Source organism: Cyanistes caeruleus, chromosome 4, assembly GCF_971803275.1.
Source record: "Cyanistes caeruleus chromosome 4, bCyaCae1.hap1.1, whole genome shotgun sequence".
Classification (NCBI taxonomy): Eukaryota; Metazoa; Chordata; class Aves; order Passeriformes; family Paridae; genus Cyanistes; species Cyanistes caeruleus.
The window spans coordinates 77,103,800-77,128,045 of NC_141704.1; the positions used below are offsets into that span (position 1 = coordinate 77,103,800).

Sequence of the window (24,246 nt, forward strand, 5' to 3'; positions counted from 1 at the left end):
CATTTACTCAATTCTGTACTTCCCTACAGCAATCATATTTCACATTTTGTTCATTTTTAATTTTAGAAAGTGAAGGGGGTATTTTATTTTAAAAATTAAGCATTGAAGGACTCTTGCTGTGTTCATCTTATTTAAATCACTTGGCCACTGTTGGGGTTGATGAAGGCCATGAGAAAAATCCCTGTAGTCATGGTGAGTAAAATATCACCCACTTGAAGGTTCCATAGTTTCTTTGTTACCATTGGCTGTATTTTGCCGCATTATTTTACATATTTATAATCCCTAGTTGTTATTTGCTCCTTCCCCTCAGACTCCACCCCTACTTTAGTTTACCTAAGTTACTGTAACCCCCTGGTCCTCACCTTCTGTGTGCATTCCTGTATGTTGTTCAGATTATGAGTTTGTTATTTTGCTTATTAAAGATCTTTACTTTTCAGGTCACACAATTGTGCCTGTCCCTATTTATTTTTGCCACCCTCTGCCCTGAAGTCAGAGGACCAAAAAGTTTGTTGCAGTCACCCTCACTGCAACGGGACACTTGTGAAAGTATGCTATAATCACCTGCTGTTTTTAGGACAAAGGATGTATTCTGTGTAGTACAAAGTATTTCTCAAACTTCAAATGACTGACCTAAAAAACATGTACTTAAAGAAGCAAAAAGAATATTGCTTCAACAGAGAGTGATACTTCTAAAAGTCTTTCCTAGTAACTCTACTGCAATGAATTTCACTGGTTTACTCAAGGACTTCAAATTTAAGCTAAAAAACAATGTGTGAAACCTCAAGAAAGACAGCAATGACCTATAGAAACACAGTGACAGGTTGGGTTTTCACTATCTAACTGTATGCATATATATAAAATCCAAATCTCATCAATGTGTTGATTTCAAAAACACAGGGAAGTCAGTGGACATCTCTGAACAGTTTCAAGTATCTCCAAGTCATCATTTAGTGCGGGCAAAATTATTTTTCTTAGTAGCATGAAACAGAATTGGATTTAAATAAAGAAAACACAGGCCTACCTGCAGATACTCAGTGAAAAATGATCCCAGTTCTGTTTTCAGTAACTGCCTGTTTTAAAAAGAGCAAGAAAAGAATCGGTGTGATCAGCAAATCACATTAGCTGTGCACTGCATGAATGAGAAGTCACTAATAGCAACTTACTTTAGAATAAGCACAGAGACTGTCATTAATGACTAACTACAAAGAGAACAAACAGGACCAACAATACTGACTCAAACCATCATTTTTGCCTGTTGAAAAATATTTGCTGTCAGTTTAGATGCTTCAATTGCACATATGAAAGGAAAATAAGATTTGATGTAAAGAGGATGCTTTCCATCCTACATCCACTCAGGACAAGACAGCTGAAGTTTCATATGGTTTCAATGAAAAGGCAGGTAGGAATTTTACAGTTTAGCTCTGCCTTTCATAATTCCTCCACACTAAAACCTACAAAGCAACCTCAGAGAGCAATTGAAACTCCCATGCAAAACAAATCCCACAAACTCTCAAATTCAGAAACTGAATTCAACTTGGTCCATTAGCCTGCCGGTATCCAGGTAAGATTTGCCACATAGCTAAAAAGCCGTGTTATTTAAATCTCACATGCTGGATGCTAGATAACACTTCTCTTCAGTCAGGCCACTATTTAGATGCATAAATGACAGCTCAGACCTTATAGAAAAATAGTCCCAGCTGGGTTTTCTGAAGAAACCTCTTTTGAAAACCTGCCTGCATGACCATGCCAGGTTCCATGAAGAAATGGTGTCAAATGTGACTTTAAAATCTAAACACCCACTTCAATTAGAGTAATTATGTGAATTATATGTTCAATAGCATGTCATCTATCCCTTCATGTTATGTCTTTAACTGACAACTGTTTAACCAAATTATTTAGCTAGTAAATAATTTAGTTACAAACCAAATCCAGCATATCCCTATATTCTGTGAAAGTCTACAGGACTTGGTTCTGATGTTTTTACAGCACATGCTTCAGCACAGCCTCTTGAGATCCCCTGAGAGTTCAGGGAAGAGAGGAGCATGTCAGTCTTGAGGCGGCTGAAATACGGTTATGGAATTATTTATCCTTAAGCACATGTCCACACTGACCCTACAGTTCTGGAAGGTCTAGGCATAAATTAAATTAAAAAATAAACAGAAGGAAGGGCATTTTCAGATGTTCCTAAGCATCAAAATCCTTTTCAGCTAGAAACTTGACTAATTTAGACAAACTCTTTATGGACAAAAGTTCTGAAAGCCAGCAGAGGTATTATCCATAGGTGTCCCACTGCCATGAAGACCACCAGCCCTCTTGGCATGTGGCTGCAATGTGGGGGAGCGGGCAGCTCTGGCAGCACCTTGCTCTCAACAGTAACACTGACAAGCCCTTGGCAGGGATTAAAACCCAGCTCACTCAGAGCTGCTCAAGTTCCAGTGCCTCAAGGGAACTCAAGGAGAACAAGGTTGTAACAGCCAAATTGTAGCATGTTCACTCCAAGTGGAGATTTGCTGTCCAGTGAGGTGACTTTTTTCTAGATCACAAGTGATGACACCAAAGGTTCATCTTACTTTGAACATGGATAGACAGACCACTTTTAGGTTGAACTAACAAGAAAGTTGCAGATTTGAATTTTACTATGAGAATGGCAATTTATTCTCATGTATCTCTTTGTGCCACTGTTTCAAGAAAATACTGGTACTTTATGCTGACAGATTTTGTTTCATTTTCTACCCTCTCCTCAAGCTAGCAGCTCCAGATGGATTCTTCAAAGCCTTGAAGACGTGATGTGCAACTACCTTCTCTTTTAGTATTTTAGGTTCTACTGATAAATTCTGGTGTTTAGGTCAGGAAATAAAAATGTATGTTCTGCTTATCCAATAGCCAGCTCTCTGATAAAACAAGATTCCACCACATTTCTGCTTTTTCAACTGAAATCAAATAACAAGCTTGTAGGTAATTATATGCACTGGACTGCACCACACCAGCAGCTGCCAGTAGGCAGCTCTACACCTACATTAACATCTCTATTTACAGGGCAGAAGAACTGACAGCACAATTCATGCATCTTGCTTTTTTAATCCCTAATAATACAGATATTTAAAGCTACTTAATTAATTTCTAGTGAAACAGTGAAGCCTTCAGGTCAGATCAGAACACTGGTGTTTGATATTCTTTGTATATATTTATTTAAATATATATAAGTATATATCCAGAACAAAACTGGATCCAAGACATTGCTTGCAAATTTTTTTTCATCCTTGCTTCATTTCCTTTAAAAAAAAACAGTTAGGCTGTCAGATACTGGATAATTTCAATTACTGACCAACCTTATGGTCATCATATGGACGTCATGGTGGAATCCAGGTAAAAATCTGACTAAACTTCAAAGAAATCCCTGACCAGATAGCAGAACTTATTTCAAGTACATCTGATTTTTAAAGCAGGCATTTTGCACTCATAAAGCTTCTCTATCTGATATCAGGTCTTTACTGCCTGTTTCTTAATAAGTTAACAAATTTAACAAATACTTAACAAATTAAGATGATAATATAAATTCCTTTAAAATGTGCTAAAATGGCGTCCAACTTTTTTTTTCTCTGATGCTGTTTCATTGGTTCCTGTTTAAATTAACTCTTGCAACAGTACTCAGAATGGAAAGTTTAACACTGCACAACAGATACTAAAAAAGTTAAATGAAGCAAACAAGTGATTTTACTGGGTTTGAAGTCTGGCTGCAAAACATGAAATGACACTAAAATGTGCTTTGTTTGCATCACATCAGTATCCTGAAACTCAGAAAAGAGGAAGCTATAAATATGCATTAGCTTTAATACAGGACATCCACTCCGTTTCCCTTCACTTTTTCTTCTTTGTTTTAAAAGCAGTCAAAATAAATCTTTTGAAATGGCATATGTTACATGAAATGAAAAAGGAGAAAACACTGTTTAATTATTAATATTTCAGGTGTGGACCAAGAGAAAACTAAGCAGTACATACATGCATGGAGATTTTTATTACCAGACTTTTGACTCAATCTCCTAATAAATGACCCAGTAAGGGCTCAGAAGAAGGAATGCACAGGCCACATACTGGTGATACTCCCCATTGCTGGGACTTTACTGTGCTTCATCAGCTTTAGCAGAGGAAATCAGGAGTTCCAGCAGTGTGAGAGACTCAACTCCCACACTGGTTTTATTGCAATAGGGATTCTGAAGGCTGTATGCAATTCAGTATTTAAGGGCACTTTCTAATGCCACAAGAATGTAAGAATGGTATCAAAAGGCGTTGGTGTAAACAAGTGGCAGCTGTTATGAGCCAAACCTAAAAGAAAAGTAGATTTTCACAATTTCACAATTACCCACTGATGTTTCCTTAAATAATCAGGGTTCAAAACCTCAAGATGTGTGTTCAGAAATTGTTTTATGCATTTGTTTGCATGTATGTGACACATGGTAGTTGAATAGATGTGACATTCCTGAGTCAAAACAATGGCGTGCAAATATTGTTCAAATATTTACACTTGAGCTAGGAATCAACTTGGATATTCAAGGGTTTATTATGAAAAGTATTCCAGAATCTGCTCTAATTAAAGTGGTAAAGTAAAATAACTTATTTTATTGTCCTGTAACTATTCACAAAAGTAACTAACTAATATTAACAATTTACCTGAACGCTTCCACACTTGAATTCTGCCCAGTGGAAATAATGGATTTGCTTCTCAGTTTGTACTCATGTGTCTAAAACAATTGTAAGGCAAGTGCAGACTTGTTCCACTTTTGAGGTCATGTTTATGTATCAGGTATTTTTTCACTCAATAATAACATTAACCCAAATAAAGTTATTTTGAAATAAGTAACAAAAGCAGTAAGACAGGTATTTTTGGCATGTGTCAAATCAGCAACTTCATCTCAGGTATGAGACACCAGGCATTCTCCCTGAAGTGACCTACCAGCTGAGATACCAACAAAGCAGCATCATCCCTACCCAAACAAAAAGAAATGGGCCTATCAAGTGGCAGCAAAGCCTGACATAAAATGGAAAAAAAAAAATAAAAAATCAGTGTATTTCTAGTCAGCTTGCCTGTTCAGCCACATGAGATGCTGCATTAAATTCAACTCAACTATGTTACTAAGCATCATTGTGGTTCAGGGTGTATAGCCAGGTAAATTAAAGCAAAATCTGGGCACATTTCTATCTCTTTGTTGGTTCATACCAGAGTATATCTGTCTGACACATCAGCAGAAAGTTTTTATTTTTCCTCTCCTGTCCCTCACAAGCAGACAAGCATATTAAGGGAAATGCATTGGGCCAAGAAATCTCAGTCCAGAAGTACCATTTTTTGTCATTCAGATAAACCTGAAGAATCCTAACAGCACTTATAATAATAACGATTAACCATTATTCCAGCAAACAACTCAACATGATTGACGGATCATGCTAAGTGACATCATAGAAAAGCTATTTTTTATATGCCATTTTCTCACCAGCGAAGAAATAACTGAAGAGTAAGTTTATTTTAATTTCAAAAAAAACCAAACACAGGCCAATATCATCTGGCTGGACTTTTCTGAAGAGATCTTCTTTTTTTCCAATTAAAGGAACCAGACTGGGCCAACTATCCCAGACTGAGAATCAGCCAGGGACAGATAAACCCAGAATATCTTGTTATTCTGGGGAATATATTGGAGAGTCAGACTCCAGTGTCCAGACAGAGTAGCAATGAGCTGTTAAGGAAAGGAAATAACTAAGAATCATATGTGAAAACAGCTAGGGAATGTAATAAGCTATCTGTCTTTTTTAAGTGCAGATTTTTTTCCACCATTTATTTTATAAAGCATTGGACAAATTTCTGTAAGAAATCTGCTACCTTGCCCTTGCCAGGGAGAGGGTTTGGTAAACAATAATAAGTGCTGTAAATCCAGTTATCAGCTTATATCTTGGTAAATCTTCTTTTCAACTGTAACTTGAATAACTCAAATGGTAGGGTTTGCAATTTTTTTTAAAGGGAAGAAAGTTCCCAATATACATCTCACTGGCCTACAGTTAGTCTGTTACAGACAATATCATCAGGATATGGGGAAGAATTTGGAAACATAAACAGTGTTATTCAGGCCATGATGTCTAACAGGACAGTTCTGTCACTTCATTTACATTCATGCTGTGTGGAAGGAGCAGTAGCTCTAAGGGACCACCAGTCAGGACATCTTTCCTTGCCATGTCTCACTGAGTGCTTGGAGGCTTTACCTCTTCCATGGATGCAAGGGAAGCACCTGAGAGTGGCACCTCTGGAAATGGCAGTATCACTGCCATGCAATGGGGCTGAATCACAACAGGGGCCCAGGTTTTCCATTCCTTAGTTTTAAACCAGCACAGTTTTAAACCTTAGTTTTAAACCAGCACATCAAAAGGCCCTACTGCTCAGAGGTGAATTCCTCCAGCAGAAGGAGGGATCAGCTCTTGCCCACAGTGAAATGCTGACACACATCAGCAGCACTGATTACTGAGGCAAAATGGACTGTGCTGGTCAAAACTGCCACTGGGAGAAAAACCTTAATGCTCTGCAGAAGCTGTCAAGTGTGAGGGCTGGCAAACAGTACTGAGCATCTGGCTGAGAACACCTTGCATGGCCGAGTCTCTTACCTGACTCCTTCATTGAGGTTGTAAAGTTCATGGTCTGGGAGACCCTTACGCTGGAATACTGCTATCACTCCATTGTGGATACTGAAAGAGGACATGATGAGTCATTAGCACCCAGTAAGATTCAAGAATGGTATGACCTCCACAATTATTCTAACATTTCTGTCTAGACACTTCAGGACCTTTTAAAAGTCACAGACTTCTGGTACCCCACCCATCCCAGATGCCTAAAAGGAAATTACTGCCTAGCAATAGGTAACATCTTCGAAAATAAGCTCTTTTAGATTTGTTCCAACTCAGTGACTTCAATAGATGTACATCTGAAATCAGTAATTTCAAATACTTAGACCAATTTCTTTGAACACTTTAAGTATGTCAGCTATAACTTTTAATACATTCACATATTATTATATTCACATATATCTGAAAAATTTAAAAGTATAGTTTTTATCTCTACGGCTCACTGCAGAGACAATTAACAGCTTCCATTCCACTGGAGTCTGTACAAGGCAGTAGCAATCAGCTTTAGAGCTCTGGAAAGCAGGACAAGGACCAGATCTGCCCACCCTGGAGGTAAAAGGGTGTGGGGCTGCTGTGTCTTGTGAAGAAGAGCTAAAGGTATCTGTTTGTAAGGTCTCCAGGGAGGAAGCTTGATTCTTACTGGTGGAAAAGCTTATCACAGAACCACAGGATGTCCTGGGTTGGAAAGGACCTAAAGATCATCCTGTCCCACCCCTGCCATGGGCAAGGACACCTTTCCTTAGAGTAGATTGCTCCAAAAGCCATCCAACCTGGCTTTGAATGCCTCCAGGGATGGGGCAGTCACACCTTCTCTGGGCACCCTGTGCCGGGCCTCACCATCTTCACAGGGAGGAATTCTTTCCTGATATCTGATCTGAACCTACTCTCTATCAGTTTGAAGACATTCCTCCTTATCCTGTCACCACACATCCTTGTAAAACGTCTCTCTCCTTTCTTGTAGCCTCCCTTCGGGTGCTGGGAAGACTTGGTCAGCTCTGGCCTGATCCAGGGCCAGATCCAGCTGCACAGGGCTGCTCCCACTCCAAGGGGATGTCATTGCAGGAAAAATGCCAGGCAGCAGCAGAAAGTGCCTCAGGAATGCCAGTGCCCACATTAAACTTTCCCAGGCCAATGGTAAGACAGCTCATTTCAATGCCAGCTGTGAGCAGAGGACTGGTTGGAAGGTAAACTGAACACTGTTCACTGAGAGATTCAAAATGCAGGGACACAATAGCAAAGAGATGCACTATCAGAAAAGCACAGCCACCTTCATCTAAGGAAAAAGGAAACTAAAAGAGGCAGGTGAAGGGTCTGACCTGCTGTGGAGAAATACAGATGCAAGCAGAAATAAGAACCATTATCTTCTTCTCTCTTTTGTTCCTTTGAAGATGTTTCCAAAACCTTACACACGACTGCTGCCACAGCAGTCCCTCTTTCCCCACAAGCACAGATATACATTCACAATCTAACCCAGATTATTTTGGCTGGCTCATACAGACACACTCAATTTATGATTATTTGAAAATCAGCAGATAAATGTCTCTGGTACACAGTGAAGTGACTTGGGTGTTTTAATATTATGAGTCATAAGGGAAATAAGATTAAAGTAGTGAATGAAACAAGCAGTCTCTACACACTCTTCTGATTCAGAAATGAACTTTGCAATGTTGCCTGCCAGACTTAGGCAGAGAAGAATGACTAAACATTTCTTCTAAAAGGCGAAGTGCTCTCTCACTCTCTCTGTGGCAGCCCTTTCTAAATAAGGGAGAGGTCTTCTCTCTCCAGCTTAACAGGTCCGTTATTATTTCTCAAAGAAGTAAGAGAGAGCAAGCTTTTTTAACCAGAATTAAAGAGGACAGGTTGTGAGCATTGACATAGAACATCCAAGCAGTGAACTTTTAATCTGCCTGGGAACTCCCTAGTAGTGAGGGACAATATCCTTGTCTGGAAAACAAGTCTTGGCCTCGTTAAGTTGACCACCTGCCTTTCCTTCCCATCACAGACAGCAGTGCTTGTATGGAGGGTGCAGGATATAGCCCCTGCCTGCAGGTTTCGTGGGAATGGCACTGGAACTGGCCCTCCACACTTGCTTAAGAGCAGACACAGAGGAGTTGGAATAACTGGGATGCTCTTGGTGGCCTCAGTTGGTGTCAGGATAATGAAAAGTTTGCTTAAATCTTCTTAGTTACCTAAAGCTAAAGAAAAAAACAAACCCAGACCTCACTTAAATCAATGGGTTTCTATAACAAGAGGTTGTTTAAAAATATTTGGTCAGAATGGTTCAACCTTTTGGTGTAAAGAAAATATGAGCTGTTGCTTACACACAGAAGTCCTGCAAGATGCCTGTGGTGGGTGGATTGCTTCACCTGTGCCTGCAACCAGCTTTCATTGAGGCTTAAGTCAATAATGTACATAATGAAACTTTTATTGCAATAGTTAACCTGAACTGGAAATGCCTTGTAAACTCCCTTCTGTAACTCTTTTACATCATAGAAATTAATAATGGGCACAGTCATGCACTAATACTACTGTGAACACCTCTGTTGTCGCTTTGTGTGTAAGTGTGTGCACAGGAACAAGGTACTGCAGGAGACCAAAAAGAGTCCAATAGAGCCCAAAAACTCTACAGAGCAGGCTCACTTGAGGAGAGGAAATCAGGATGTGAAAACTTTAGAGACCAGGTTTTTTGGGGGGCTGCTTTTAGAATGACAACAAAATGTCAAATGGCTCCAGCAATGTATATTGTACTTATCTATCCCACAGTAGCTACAGATTGCCAAACAAAACTACCTTCAACCAAGGCAGCATTCACAACCACAAAAATCAACTCATCAGCCTAAGAAACTTCATCTCTTTTGAAAGACAAGTCATTCCACATTTTACTGAACCTCCAGAGGAGGAGGTGGCTCCAGCTAACGAAAATGTGGGGAATGGCAGCTCCAGCACACACAGCACAGAATTTCCCCACCATTAGCTTCACCATGAAGGGATCTGGAAGGTGTAAATCCCTGGAGCACAGAGCTGGATCCCTGCTGATGGCACTCACAATCAGCCCAACAGGGGCAGGGTCAAGGTAGGCAGAGTGGGGTAAATTATTCTGATTTTGCATATTATCAGTCTGTTACATGCTACTGCCTACAGAGCTCAATACCACCAAAACATACATTTCTCCTGAGTTATTTGTCCATCCAGATACCACTGGAGTGGGAGCCTGGCTCCTTCTAGTACCACCCATAACTGTTCTTTTACTGACATCTAGAAGCCAAGAAGGAAAAACTATTGCAACTAAAACAGTTTTCTGTCAGGTCAGAATCAGTTTGGCCACAGAGATCAGGAGCAACTCCAAAGCTGGGCTTGCAAGTCTTTTAAGTCCTGATCTTCTGTGTGTTTCAACCATGGCCATGGCCCTTCCAGCTCATGATTTCCTGGCAAAGCAGCAGGACTTGCCAACTTCAACATCCCATAAACATCACACAGATAATTTTAGGTCTCTAAAGCAGTCACTGCCTTTGTGTGCAAACAGCATAGGTGAAAATATCACTGATTTTTATGTAGTGTTTGCAAATTCTCCCAGAGTTCCAGGTGAAGTCCAGAAGGAAAAACAATGGGTATGAATAATCACACCCTCTGACTACCAGGCAGTTAGACAACATTTTCATTTTCAAAACGGACTAAATCAGTTAGGGCAAATTGGCTCTGCACAGTTACATGAACAGCTAATTAACAATAATTAACCTGATATAGGTGCATCAACACCTTCTTGAAGACACTCCTGCTCCAGAGTAAAACATAATTTTTCTGAATTAGCACAATCAAATTGGGAAGAGCCAATTTTCAGCACAGCTTCAGTTCAGCTGCAACTCCACCAACCTTCCCTTGGCAGGGAAGGCCTTGACCCTTCCAAAATAAGCTCCTAGATGCTAGCTCACTTATGTTCCAGGAATTTCCACCCAAGGTAAGGCAAACTGCAAAGAAGGACAGGCTGCAATTAAGCACTTGGTCATACAAGTGAAAATAAGCTGGTCTGGTAAACTCCCTCTTCAAAGAGTTAGGGAGGCATTAGTTGCCTCACTTCACCAACTATAATCACTGCTCTTACAAACCAAGAAATTGAGACAGACAGGTGAGAGGACTTCCTGGAGGTGTTACTAAGAGTTAGTATCTCTACTAAGTGTTACTAAGCGTTAGTATCTCTATGGACTGTAGGACAAAGAAAACTGGTTATCTGCATTCAGGGAGGTGTAAATTATTCTGGAGGGCTATGGGGAGCAGCAATTCCCTACTACCACCACCACCACCACCTTCTGTAGTCATGGCTGGAAAATTCTCCATGGGGACCAGTGGTGGCTTGGCCAGTGGGAAGTCTCTTTCACCAGCCCTGTTCTCCCCTCCATCCTACAGTGAGATTCTGTCTGCCCCCCCATGCACAGAGAGTGCCAAACACTCCACAGAGGGCTTCAAATAAAGGGTCAGAATAAAAAGGGTGATCCTCAGACAGGCAGAAATACTTTAAAATATTTCTAAATAAAAACTGACAGAAGAAAAATATGCTGGTCTGGAATATTTTCTCCACTGGAAAAGCCTTCCTGTCATCTGAAAAAACATTCATCTTAAATTAGGAGATGAAATATGGTTTTCATGTCTGTAAAAGTTATTTTACAGCAAATTGTTTACTGTAAAAAATTACCCCAGACCTTAAAATCCTTTCTGATTTGGTGTCTCCTCAGATTTACTGCTGGTCTCACTAATGTCACAAGCAATTTACCTGTTTTCTTCACCTTTTCCTTGCTATCTCCTACTCCTTCATGCCTCTGTGAATTTTCTGTATTTTCTTACATCAAAGAGGATCTAAGAACCTTTGACTAGAGGCTTTCCTAGAGCAGAACTCAGACAGTATCAGCTCCTGATGAGGCAGTCTGTGCTAGTTCAGTCAGAATGAAAATCCTGCCATGGATTTTATTTGGCCTGAGTGGGCCCCCTGGTGTGTGAGCTCAGGATTAAAACTTCTGGGTTTCTCAGTCCAATTGATTTAGTCAGCATTCAGCCCTCATTTTTGCCTGAAGTGATCTTACACCTAGTGAAAAAATCTAAACTATTTTAATCCAGTGCAAATTCTGTGAGCTGTAATGAAGTGTATTGTTCCGCTATGTTGCTGTTGGTTGCCAGTTAACTGCACCAACAGTGTTTTGCTGCACAGATCTGGGGTTCATGGGAAAGCAAGCTCTGAAAAAGCCATGATATAAAGTCTCATTTGCCTAATAGCAGACAGCAGCTTGGCACCAATTTCCCTTTGATGTAACAGTGCTGAGAAGTTTCACTGCATTTTAGCACAGACTTAAAGGGAGGAGGAAGTGACCTTCCTTGCTACCACAGTGCTATGTTCCCCCAGTAGGCTGAATGGGGCTCCTTCAGGTTGTCCACTCCTGGTGTCGAAATGCAGAAAGAATTTGCAGGTATGAACAGTCTGAGCTGAGACTGGTGTGAAGGAGGCAGCAGTGGCAGAAGGGACATCCCTGTACCACAGTGGCCACACACAGAACAAATGCAGAAGGGCAGCCATGCATCCACCCCCTCCTCCAAAAATGCCCCCAATGACTGAGCTGCTGTCCTGCACAGGACCCCATTAGCAGCACTTCAGCTTTTCAGTCCCTGGCATGGCCAGGGGCAGCATCCTTGCTCTGCCTCAAAGATCTGCCTTTCAGCATGGGATCAGCCAGTTTGTGTGGGGCTGAACCTGATGTGTGTTGTGCTTCAGCTCTCCCCACTTCAGTTCTCATGAACTGAATTCAAAGCTTCTTTGAGAAGCAGATACACATATGCCACACCCAGGCACAGCTGCTAACATTATGCAAGAAAGCAGCAGACATTTAAATATAGAACAGCCAGGCTTGGTGAGAGGGGAGAGCTCTGCTGGTGCATCTTGACTTCCTTGATCATCAAGCTCTTATGCTTGCACAGAATGAAACAACACAAGCAATCATTTCATTTGGAAGGAAAAATATTCCTGTAAACCAAAGTATGCAAAGTGTCCTATATTGGGTTGTTTCAATTTTGCAATAGAAAAATAAAAGAAATTCCACAGCCCAAAACTTTAAAAACCCAGACCAGGTTTTGGGTGAGTCAAATTTTAGATGTCCAGGAACATTACAGTCTCTCCAGGAGAGATGAACACAGATTCCCCCAAGACTAGACTCTGCTATATATGTCAAGATAGACATGCACTGATGATAGGCAGAAGCTACAGTGTATAATTTCTTAATCCATCTAATTCAGTATCATTTAAGACTCACTGACATCTGTTCAAGGAACAGCAATGGGACAGTTGTGTAACTGTTTGGATGAAACGTGCAGATGTCCAGCTCATTGACTGGCAAGCACTTCTGGCCAGAGCTGTACCTGCCCTGTCCTGTCCAAATTGAAAGTAACAAACTCTTGCTTCATCTCAACTAGGAAAATCCTTTAGCTTGAGTATCAGCAGCAGCCCCAAGCCTGGAACTCTCTGCCTCCCAGCAAGCCGGGTGACCTGCTCTGCTTTTGCATCTGCACTTCCACAGCTCCCTCCCCACATGCAACACCTGGAAAAGCTAACCTGGGGACTCTATTCTGATCCCCACCCAGGAGTCTCTTACTCCCTGCTGTTTCCCTTAGGGCTACTGGCCAAATAAAGTCCCAACTGGCACAACTCAAGATGGCCCAATCTATCCTTGATCTACCATCACCATCCATCCACACATCCGGTACAACTTGGGTTCATACAAACAGCATGATATTTGAGAAGAAACTCAGTCTCTTTTGTGGTCAGCACAGCTGCAGAGTTTAGTGCACTGTTGGCATTCAGCAACTAATTCTTAATACAGACATGAAACTACAAATTTAGTGGTAAGAAGGACAGAAGAGATGATATTTTATATATTTTATTTTTCTCAGAATTTAGGCATATGTATCTGTAGTTCACCGGTCTTTCTCTTCCTACAGTTGTACCACCATATAATTATAAAATACTACAGATGACACTTTCCAAGCTGTGATCTAGGAGGTGACATTTCATTTTCAAAATTGACCTAAGAATTTAATTCCTAACCATTTAGAGGCTTAGATTAATCTTTTAAGATTGTCACCAAAATGGACATTAATATGCTTTCTGAATGGCTGAGCTAATGGACACATTCACAGCATAATGTTTGCATAGATTTTCTTGTAAAACAGCCATATAATTAAAATGTATAAACAAAGTAAAGGAAATAATCAGGACTTATTTTCCCTGTCCAAAGTGCAGGTGTTTGCATGTGTACATACACACACGCACACATCTATTTGTACTAGCATGAGCAAACTTAGTAGACTTTGTCATAATTACATCAACTACCAGCAACAGCCATAGATATACAGATAGGAAGTATGTATTTTAATAGTTGTGCACAGGTAATTCTTTTTTTAAATATAACCTAAGCCACATAAACTTTGAATATTTAGATAGACACAAAGATATATTTGAAGCTGGATGCTGTGAAACAAGTCGCTGTCTGTCACAAAGGCTGAAGGGAAGGCAGGGATGTCTCTCTGTTATCAGCCTTCAGAGAAAGTTTAAGAGCGAGGGGAAAAAGGCACTCCTGTGTTAATCTGAGTGGGAGCTTCTGTGCATGTACCAAGACAGCCTGTGAGCCTGCCGAGGTGGGAGCCAGCCCAGCCTGCCGCTCACAGAGCAGCCACCTGCACATCAATCCCGCTGCAGGAGCACGGGGAGACTGCCAGCAGCCAGCACACTGTGTGACCTTACCTGTTCCAGGTAGCGTTGGAGCAGGCCCGGCGCTGCTGTGTCCCCCGCTCATCCAAGGCTGCCTGCTCTCTCTTGCCCAGATCACTGAGGCTGGGCGAACTCATGAACTTCAACCTGCGAAGAGTCCTCATGGTCAAATGTGTGTTTGCGTGTGGCAGCTACAGATACACCATCCTGTTTACACACATACACACGCAGCTGGAGCAGCGGCAGCAGCAGCAGTGCGAGCAGTTCCCTCCGTTTGCTGTTCAAAAAAGAAACTTAAAAAAAAAAGAAGAGAGAACCGGTCTCTAGGGAGCACACCTCTGCCAGCAAGAAAACAAACCTTTAATCAGATCAACTCTGACGTCATCAACTGTGGTTAATAATTTCTCCAGTCCTTTCAAAAAATAAGTCAAACTTCTGGCTGCTGCTACAGCACACTGAAGGGGCCCCTTGTAACCACAGCTGCCCTGAGTGTGAAGGCTTCCCTTCCCCTTGGCCCCTGGCAGCATGTCTTGGGAATCTCGCTCAGCACTGCGGTGCTCCACCTGTCATGGGAACTGCTTGGCTCCTCCAGCAGCCTGGGGGGGTCTTGCAGCATTTCCCAAACTCTCGCCCCTCTTCCTGCTCTCATAAATGGAAACGAAACTGGAGGGCAACAGACAGGGGAAAAAAGCAAACCAAAAACAAAACAAACCCAAGTAGCCAATACTGACGCACTGAGACTTTATTGGGAAGTTTCATAACTGCCTGTGCCCTGCCACATTGCGACACTGAACACTCAAACTCTCACTCATACGTCCACATCCACACGCTCAGAGGCTGCTCTGGCTCAAAGCCTCACACAAAGGATTCGCAAGCAACATAACTGCGGAATGAAAAGTGATGGTCTGGGGTTTAGCATTTGGAGGAATTTCTGATGGTGCACAGAAGAGCCAGATGATTTGCCTTTCTCTGCCTGTATTGTTTGGTTTTTTTATTTTTAAATTGTGATAACAGCTGCAATAAGTTTCTACAAAAGCCCCAGGTGTCTTATCTTCAAAGGAAAGTTGACTGACTGCAGCAGTGAAGCTGAAGGATATGCTTCTACAAGACTCCACCCCATGCTTAGTTTGCTGTCACTCACTTTCAGCTCTGTTTTAAATCCAGGAATGCCTGGCTAATCTTCTGGGGTAGTTTGCAACAGACTGATCCAGAACATAAGAATTGCTCTTTTATTGCTACAGCACTGATCTGCATAGTCTGGTAAAAGCCACAAAGGCTTCTTGCAGAGTAACTTCACACTCACTGCAAAGAGTAGAAGAAATAGAACTTATCCTTTCCTTTTTTTTTTTTTTTTTTTCTTCCTGTTTTCTACTTACTCTTTTCATCTGTGATTGCCTGTTGTCTAGATTCAGGTATAACCAGCTTTGTTGGTGTCCAAATAACATAGCAAAGCTTACTCTACAGGAAAACTCAATTTCTCACAGACAGCTTTGCCCTATGTGCATCATGTACTGATATATTTTAGTAAAAAAACAATTCCTCTCACTATTCAACCAAAGTCAGAAAAGATTATTGCATATAAATATTTACTTCCATAATTTGATGTAGTTTGTGATAGCTCCATGGGGACCAATTACAGAACTACTTAGAGAAATAAATCTATTTTTACCTTGTGCCACTTTTAGCCATAGTGGTTTTATCCCACTGCTTGAATTAGCATTGTATTAATTGCCCTTCCCACACCAAAACTCTCAAATATACAAATGAGCAGCACAGTAGATGGCATATAACATATCACTTTGGAAGGGACCTGCAGCCCCACATCTAACCTAAGGACAAAGACCTTACTATCCCCTTACTAAACTCTTCCAGACGTTTAACACTTTCAAACAAACAACAATCCATTATGTATATGGCAGCAAAAGGAAAACAAATATATATATATTTATATATGTATATATCCATATTCTAAGGGATGAGATGTCTTCTACAGCATACAAATGAGGGAGCAAACACAGCTCCAGCAGAACACTGCTTTATCCAAATAGGATGAAAGGCACTCCATTTCTGTGGACAATATGGCTGGGGAGAGCAGGGGAACACAGATCAGCCTAAGTTTCTGCTAAGGGCTCAGATAAAATGTTTGTCTGCCCTGTGAAGTGAAAAAGCTAGTTAGATAAACAAGTGGCAATATAATTCCCTCTAATTTCATTTTCCACCTAGTTGCTTTTTTTCTTCCCACATTCTGTGAATTTAATAAGTTTTGCAAAATGTTATAATACTGGATTAAATCCTTGCATTTTTTAGCACTTTGATTCTGTCTGTACGGTTAAAATACTACACCTGTAGAAGTTATTCTATTTATATGTCAACCTGTACTACACTCAGAGTCAACTCATGCACCAAATCATAAGCCAAGCATTCCAATCTCCTGAAAAATCTGCAACAGGAGACAGGCTTTCTCTACACTCTTTTCTCCTTTCTTTGATTATACCTGATCAAATGTTGATTTATGATAAAATAAATGATTTTCAACAAGGGCTACTTCCACCCATAACTGCAGATTAATCCTACATATTTATACCATGCTGAGAGTCCACGGACATGCTTGACTTCGTGTCATTCATTAACTTGACCTAAGTAGTGCTTGGGTAAGAAGGGAGAAGATAAAATCTGCACTTCAGCATTACAAGTGAAGAAGAGAGAGGTGGTGTGACTTGCCCAGCCCACTTCATAAGGGTGGCAGAGACATCAGGAGATCTTGGACCTCTGTTTCACATTCCAGCAGAAGAACAAGTGGATGCTGCAGGTAGCTGGGGATTTCTGGGGCCCAGGTGGCCAGAGGGCAATGCAGGAGTCAGAATTCCTCAGAAGGGCTTGTGCTACAGCTGTGCTTCTGCAGCCACTGGTGAAGTGCTGTCAATACAGCACTGCTTCCAGAGAGGCTCAGCAGCACAGACTGCTCACCACTGGCCATGGAGAGGGGTGAGAGCACTGCTGGACTCACTGGGAGGAAGGGGAGGACTGGGGATTGGGAGGAGACTTCCAGAAGGTTCAATAAGGAGCACTACATGCTGCTTGAACAGAACAGCTGCACTCAGCGCAATCACAGAGCTGAGACTGTCAAGTACTGGTAGGTTAATTCACTTAAACCCAGTATGCCATACGTGGTACTAATACTACTAAGCTCACACAAAACCTGCAGCTCAAAGGTTAAATAGTTTAATCAGAGCCACATAACCATTTCAGTGAGGAAGGCACTGCCAGCTGAAGCTCATTCTCTTCCCCTGCAACATTTCTCCTTGTAAAAACAGGCCTGTCTCTACTAGAAAGAATTCTTTGATCTGTGGGGACCACATCCTCTGAATGACTGCACAGCAAGTCCCAGAGCTGCCAGAGTCATAAGGGAATTTCTGCTTACCTGGATTTACTTCTATCTTAAGGCCAAAAACAATATATAGGTAGATAAATACAAGCTGGAAGTTGAAGAGGATTTATGCTGTTACTAGAAAACCATGTTAACATACAGATCCAGGACCTTGCTTTTAATATCACAGGAGTCCTGCCACAGTTTCCTCCTGCTATGTCAGTTTTGCCTGCAACACTCTTGCTGGGACCTGTGGTGTAAAGATTGTATTGCTGTGCCTAGAAAACATTAGGAAAAAAAATCCAGGCAGTCCTCCCCAAGCATACACTTGGTTTCAAAAGAATGAGATTTAATGAAAAAAAAAACCAAAAAGAAAGAACCTTACATTTTATTTACCTAATGTTAATTTTTACAGTTTAATTCTACTGTCTACTTAAAAGTTTCTTTTTGACCATGATGAGAGGGGAAAAGAAGTAAAAAGTAATGTTCACAATGGGAAACATTAAGAAATTTACAATATATGAAATCCGTAATAAAGCTGTGGCTGCTATGGGTCAACTTGTTTAAGACTACACCACTCTGCTACTGCAATTACAAATGAGCACTGCAGTGGTATCACTACCAGTGGGAGGATGCAAACAGTAAGAGAATTTGCCATCTCAGCTTTATTCACCATTCAGAGCTTTGCCATGAACAAAACAACTCAGTAAATAAAAAATTTAATTGGAAAAGAAAAAAGAAGCCCACTACTTCACTTTATCTCCCTATCTCTTTTGGACAAGAGAGCAGAACTTCCTGTAGTGATGCTGAGTGGTGTACACTTTACAACCAAAGAAGAGAATGGCAGAGTGTCCCTGTGGCAGAAAGGAGTTTAACATCTCCCTAGAAAAATTCATTTTAGTTTTTCATAAACTACGCCACAAAACTTAAGGTATGCCTTGACACATGCCAAAGCTCAGGAATTAGTCTTCTGACAGAACAGCATAGCCCTCCTAAAGGCCCAGGACATCCTGCCACACCAGCAGATGAGGGGCGAGGCAGAAAGGAAGGAGATGCAACCATCAGGAAAAAATAAAAAGAGCCAGAAGGAAATGAAGTTGTAAACCTAATGACTCATCAATTCCTTTGCTACATAAAGCTCCTTTATTATCAGAACACAAAGAATAAAGAGAGTAAAGAAAGTATGAAACCAAAGAGGGTCTATTTACACCCTTCCTCCTCCATCCCACTGACTCTCTGCAACCTCTGGAGATAAAGGCATTCTCAAGGATGCCTTTTTGTTTATTGAGGTTAGTCCTAGGACAGCCTTGGTTTTGCTAGTCCTTTATCTTATTTCTGCCCTCACCACAGCCAAGCCCTGATTTGTAAGAGAGGACTTGGCCTTACTTAGATGTCTTCCCAACCTTTGGAACACCTCCTGTGCTTCTACATCCTGTGACCAGCCATGCCCATGAGACCACAGCTGCCTCCCTGTGGACAGAGTCGGGCTTTCTGTCCCTTCACCTCCATGTGGGATTCACAACTGGCATTTGTCTTTTAGGTTGTGACAAAGAAATGCTCATGACAGTATCTCCTTCCTAAGCAATCACAAGGTGACACCCAAGAAGAGCCCTTTGACTAGGGCTAGCAAGGGATGCTCTGCAGTTTACAGACCATCTGCAAAGCTTCAGAGCTGATATTCAGGCAAGCCATGGCTACTGCAGTTCCACTGCCTGCCTCAGAGATACACTGGCTTCCACCAAACATAGCTATCCATGTCATGCTAACCTGCAGATGGGCCCATCTCCTGGACCTTTCCTTCCAGAAGTTTCTCAGTGTGAGGCAGAGCATCATGGGTGTGCCTAGGAGATTTTCTCAGCAGAGAGGCCTGCAAAGGTCCGGAGCAAAGAACCATCCAGACTGCAGCAATCATCCAGTTCTAGTTTCTTTCCATAGTCTACTGATGGATGACATTTATTACCTGTACACTGAGCTTCTCAGCCTCCCCACCTTGCTCCCTTCCTGTTTCTCTTTTACCCTTAGCTTTTATACTCCCTCTTCATTTTTTGTCTTTCTTAGCTAGCTAATTCTTCCTCAGACAGTTTTTAAATATAAAGGAAAATTTGGTACTAACAATATTTGAAAAACCACTCTTTAGCTGGCTCTCAGGGAATCAAGGCTTCAGTTTGCCTGTTTGGACTGTGAACTCCTCTTTACCCTTTTCCCTCCCTTTGGGGATTCACTCTGTTCTTCAGTCAGCAAAACAGGACCCTGAGTTCAGATATAGATCCCAGTCCCCAGCATAATCTAACACAGTTGAGCAATACCTGCTGAAAGCATCCATGAAATCCTACCCCCTCTGTCAGCAGTTTTTGGCTTTACAGAGCAATACAAGCAGTTCTTAAACTACAGTAGACAGCTAAATCTTTTTTGTTGTGTTCTTCAGGACAAAGGCACTAGGAGAGAATAAGGACAGGAATAGGCCTGTTACACCCCCATCCAAAATATCAAGCTTTCCATGATAAATCAATTCTCCTGGCTTGTAGTATTGCTTCTAGTTATCTCGGTAAAGGTTCTGGGAATTAAAGACAGTGCAGTGGTCGAAAAAAATTCAATGGTTCTGCTGGAGGAAGAGAGGACCAATGCTCTGGATTATATGACCTGTGGCATTACCAGCTTCCACTCACATGCACCCAGGAAAGGAGATGGGTTTCTGAGTGCCAAATGCACCTGCTTCAGGTGTTACTGTTGCTCACTCAGTGATTTAGCAACCCACTGTAACCAGTGTATACTCCAGGACAATCTCAAAACTTTAATGCAATAACTAAATGGAAGTCAAATCTTAAATTTTGATTCAGAAAGTAAGGTTTCAAAAGTTCTGATCAATAAGAAAACCAAACATTTAAAATACTTTGTGCTCTTATTACAAGATCATGAGATAGTGGAAAATTAATCTTACAAAGTAATTGAGCTCATAATACACATGATTTTTTGCCTTCCTGAGCTCTATGTGAATTCTTTCCAAAATTGCCTATCTTGCATAATTTTAATTGGCTCCCAGAACACCATGACCTTGATGCAGCAGCTACAGTATCTCAGTGCTGACTTCTACAGTAATATATGGTACCATGCCTTCCAAATCTGTGAGCCCTGAGAGATCAGAAATGTGTGCTGCATGGTGCTATTTTTCTTATATCCAAGCATTTCTGATTTAAGGTCTTCCAAGAGGGTTCTGATTGCCTTGGAAGGTCACCAAGATAAAGAACCCACTTCAGCAGCTCACTGAGTTTCTAATGAACTGCACTGGTGGGCAGCTGTTATTTACAAGTAATATCCCATCTTTCTCTCAAAGCCATATTGCTTGTGTAATGTTCTCTCAGAGCATGGCTAGAAACATGAACTGTGCCTTGAGATTACTGAGCCTAAGTCAGGGAGGTTACTTCTGACTCAAGCAATGCAAGAGCCAGCTCTGCAAATGGGGAATCTTTGACTCTCGTGGTATTACGTTGCTGGTATTTGCACGGTATTATAGCACTTTGGAACAAATCCTATAGTCCTGCAAGAATCAAAAAAGCCTGATGTTCAACACAAATGGATTCTTTCAGAAAATTCATCATTCCCCCTTTGCCTCACAAGGATGTCTTTCTGAATGGAAAAAGCACCAGAGAGATTTAAAAGACAATCCAAAATTGCAACATCTATCTGTGCACTTGGACTCTGCAGCATTCAGTGTGATGGAACTTTCATACGAACTTAAAAATGGGGAACTCTTGCCATCCTTCACACACACATCCTTCACACTTTCTCATGCTGAGACTGTCCCTGCAAACTGAGATACTGGGCAGTGCAAACAGCCAGAGTATAAAAAGTCTTAATTGCACAAATTATTTATACTTGTACCTTTAAATCTTCATTTCACCAGATCAGCAGGTCCAGTACTATGACCTCTCAAGTATGTATCACATTCCGAGTGTTTTCTCAGGATGCTCTGGGAAATAATTTATAACAAAGGGCAGAGTGATGTAATTTTTTAGACTACACAGCAATATTTGGAAAAACTTCACTGTCACTGCAACTCATTAGCCCGTCTCAGTCTTCAATCGGACACAACATGGTATCAACATCTGAGTTATCACCTAGGAGGAATGCCTCATTATCAAGGAGGTAAAGCACATTCCATTTCCTTACAGAAAACATTTTTTTCCCCACAAGGTAACAACAATTAGATACTTAATTGAGGAACTCCTCCTTCTCTAAAGTAAGCATGAACACCAGCCTCCTCAAACTACTGGGGGATGCAGTGGAAGAACAGAGGCATCATCCAGAAGATCTGTGTGTCTTCATCTATGTTATGGTATGTCCCTCGTCTCTCTCTCCTGGTGAGTCCTGTTATTTTGTTCACCAGGCTCCATTTCATCATTTCAAATGATTTGTTCTCCAAACCTGGGCTATAGTAACTTTACACTGCAAAACAGTTCAAACTTTCCAAAGGCATGCTCTTTTTTTTTGGTTTTTTTTGAGGCACCCCTCAGAAAACTGCTGGAACCATAAACATTTTAGGCTTCACAGCACTGGGAGCTCTGAGCCATCCAAGGTCTTCCAGGTTGGCTGCTCTAGGACCAGCAGTTTGAAAAACCACCTGGACTGAGCTCCCAGATTCTGAAACAGAAAGCTGAAGGACTTGAGCAAGGCTCCCAAATGTTCTGCTGAGATCCTGGTACAAAAAGCAATGTTTCTAGAATGCACAATTTCTTCATACAGACAGCTATAGGCCAGGTAGTCCCAGACTTGCAGACAGCTCTTATGTGAACTGCTTCCTGTGGAGCATGCTTCATTTTGGGAATGCCACCAGAAAAAATAAATTAACTGAAAACCTTTAATGAGTGGCAAAGCCTGGAGTGTGGTAATCTCCACATTTAAATCTCTGTCTCATGTCCTTTTGAGATACTTTGGTCTCTATAGAGAGGTTTACACCAAACTTCAACAACTTAACATCTTCACATTGAGGGGAAGATCACAGGAGGATGGACAAAGCTTGGCCCTGTGGAAAAACTGCAGCTTTTGCTCATCCTGACTCTTAAAATCTGGAAAAAACATTTGTGTCAGCCTACTTTTTCTAAAATTTCATTTCAGGCCCATTGCTCAAGGATGGAACACAATGACACCTGAGGTGATGAGGCCACCTGGAAAGGCAGCTGGGCTGGGGCTGTGCCCCCTCAGGTGAGTGGGGAGGTAGCCCTGAAAACAGCCATGTAAAACACAAAAAAAACCAATAAAACATGCATCTGCCTGTGAAAATGTGCTCCTTATTGCTTATAACTACATTTTAACTCTTTGATGAGCCCCTCACAGGGAAAAACAGCTTAACTCCCACAAAGGTTTATAAATCAACAGCTGTTTGCCACGTGTTTTTTTTTAATCAAAGATGCCCCTCTTTGAGTTCCTCCACTCAATGGAGGGGAGTGATGGAATGGAAGGGAAAGTGATGGCAGGGCAAACACAAGAGGAATCCTGCTACTCTCTTCCCCTAGGCAGCTTGAGGGACCAACCCAGTGCCATCCCCTTTTTTGATGGGACAAAAACCTAGTGCCAGCACCCATGGCGTGAGATGCTTCCCACAGGACACTCTGTGACCCTGGAAAACAAACCAGGAACCTCCAAGAACCTCCTTGTCTTGCACTTTTGCTCTGTCCTCCACATATGGAACACAGCTTTTCTCCACCCACACTCCTTGTACATACCTGAACAGCAGTAGCACCACTTTAGTCTTCCAGTTTTGCTGCATCATTAAAGCTTTAGTCCTTGCCCTGATATTCTGGTGCTTTCAAATTATAGGGGCATTGGTCAAAAGATAGAAAAGGGGGAAAAAATGTTTCTTTTTTGTCCCTCTCAGAATGATCAGAATTGGAATTAATTTTATCCTGTGTAATGTTTTGGCTTGGTTCATATTTTTTCCAAGTGAGTTCATGCATTTCTACTTGCAGAAATAGAAGGTCAGGAAACCAGTCAATCCTCTCTCTCCTAAAAGGGGTGAATCCCTTCTAAGGAGTGAATCATCAGTGTATGGAAAGAAAACAAAATGCAAAAATACCTTCTGTGGGACTGTAATCATTGCTGCATGCAATTACAAAATGGACAAGGGGACTTTGGATGCCATTTGTTTGCATGAATTTTTAGGTAATCTGTTTAATTTAAGTGATGAACATGGGAAAGAAATTAAACCAAAACTTTCATCTTCTTGCTAAAAATAAATAAAACAGTCTTGCTTTCAGCAGTGTTTGTCTATGCAACACAAACATTTGAGCAGACTGGAGGAGTCAGGGAGGAGGACAGGGCAAGGACTCAAATCACTTTTTCATAAAATAAATCTAAAATTGTCCTGGCCCTCATCTAATTTTCCACATGTTAAAAAGGAGATATGTGTATGAATATATGTGCAAGCCATTATGTTGTTTTTATTAGTCATCTGTTACAGAGATTAGTTCCAAGAAAAAGT

General features: G+C 41.3%; 1 protein-coding gene across 16 annotated transcripts in view; it reads right to left on the reverse strand.

Annotated features, from left to right (window-relative positions):
• Positions 1-24,246, reverse strand: part of PRR5 (proline rich 5) — a 135,534-nt gene that overhangs the window by 34,797 nt on the left and 76,491 nt on the right. For 6 of the 16 annotated variants that reach the window (XM_086885437.1, XM_086885435.1, XM_086885438.1 and 3 more), the window contains 4 exons: positions 21,651-21,738; positions 14,438-14,551; positions 6,643-6,723; positions 1,022-1,070 (listed from right to left, as the gene is read on the reverse strand). In XM_086885437.1, coding sequence (XP_086741563.1) covers positions 1,022-1,070; positions 6,643-6,723; positions 14,438-14,541 — 234 coding nt within the window. In that variant the 5' untranslated portion in view covers positions 14,542-14,551; positions 21,651-21,738. Of the gene's footprint in view, positions 1-1,021; positions 1,071-6,642; positions 6,724-14,437; positions 14,552-14,627; positions 14,698-21,650; positions 21,739-24,246 lie in introns of all 16 variants that reach the window. The other 10 variants (XM_086885433.1, XM_086885434.1, XM_086885440.1 and 7 more) reach the window with 2 other exon arrangements.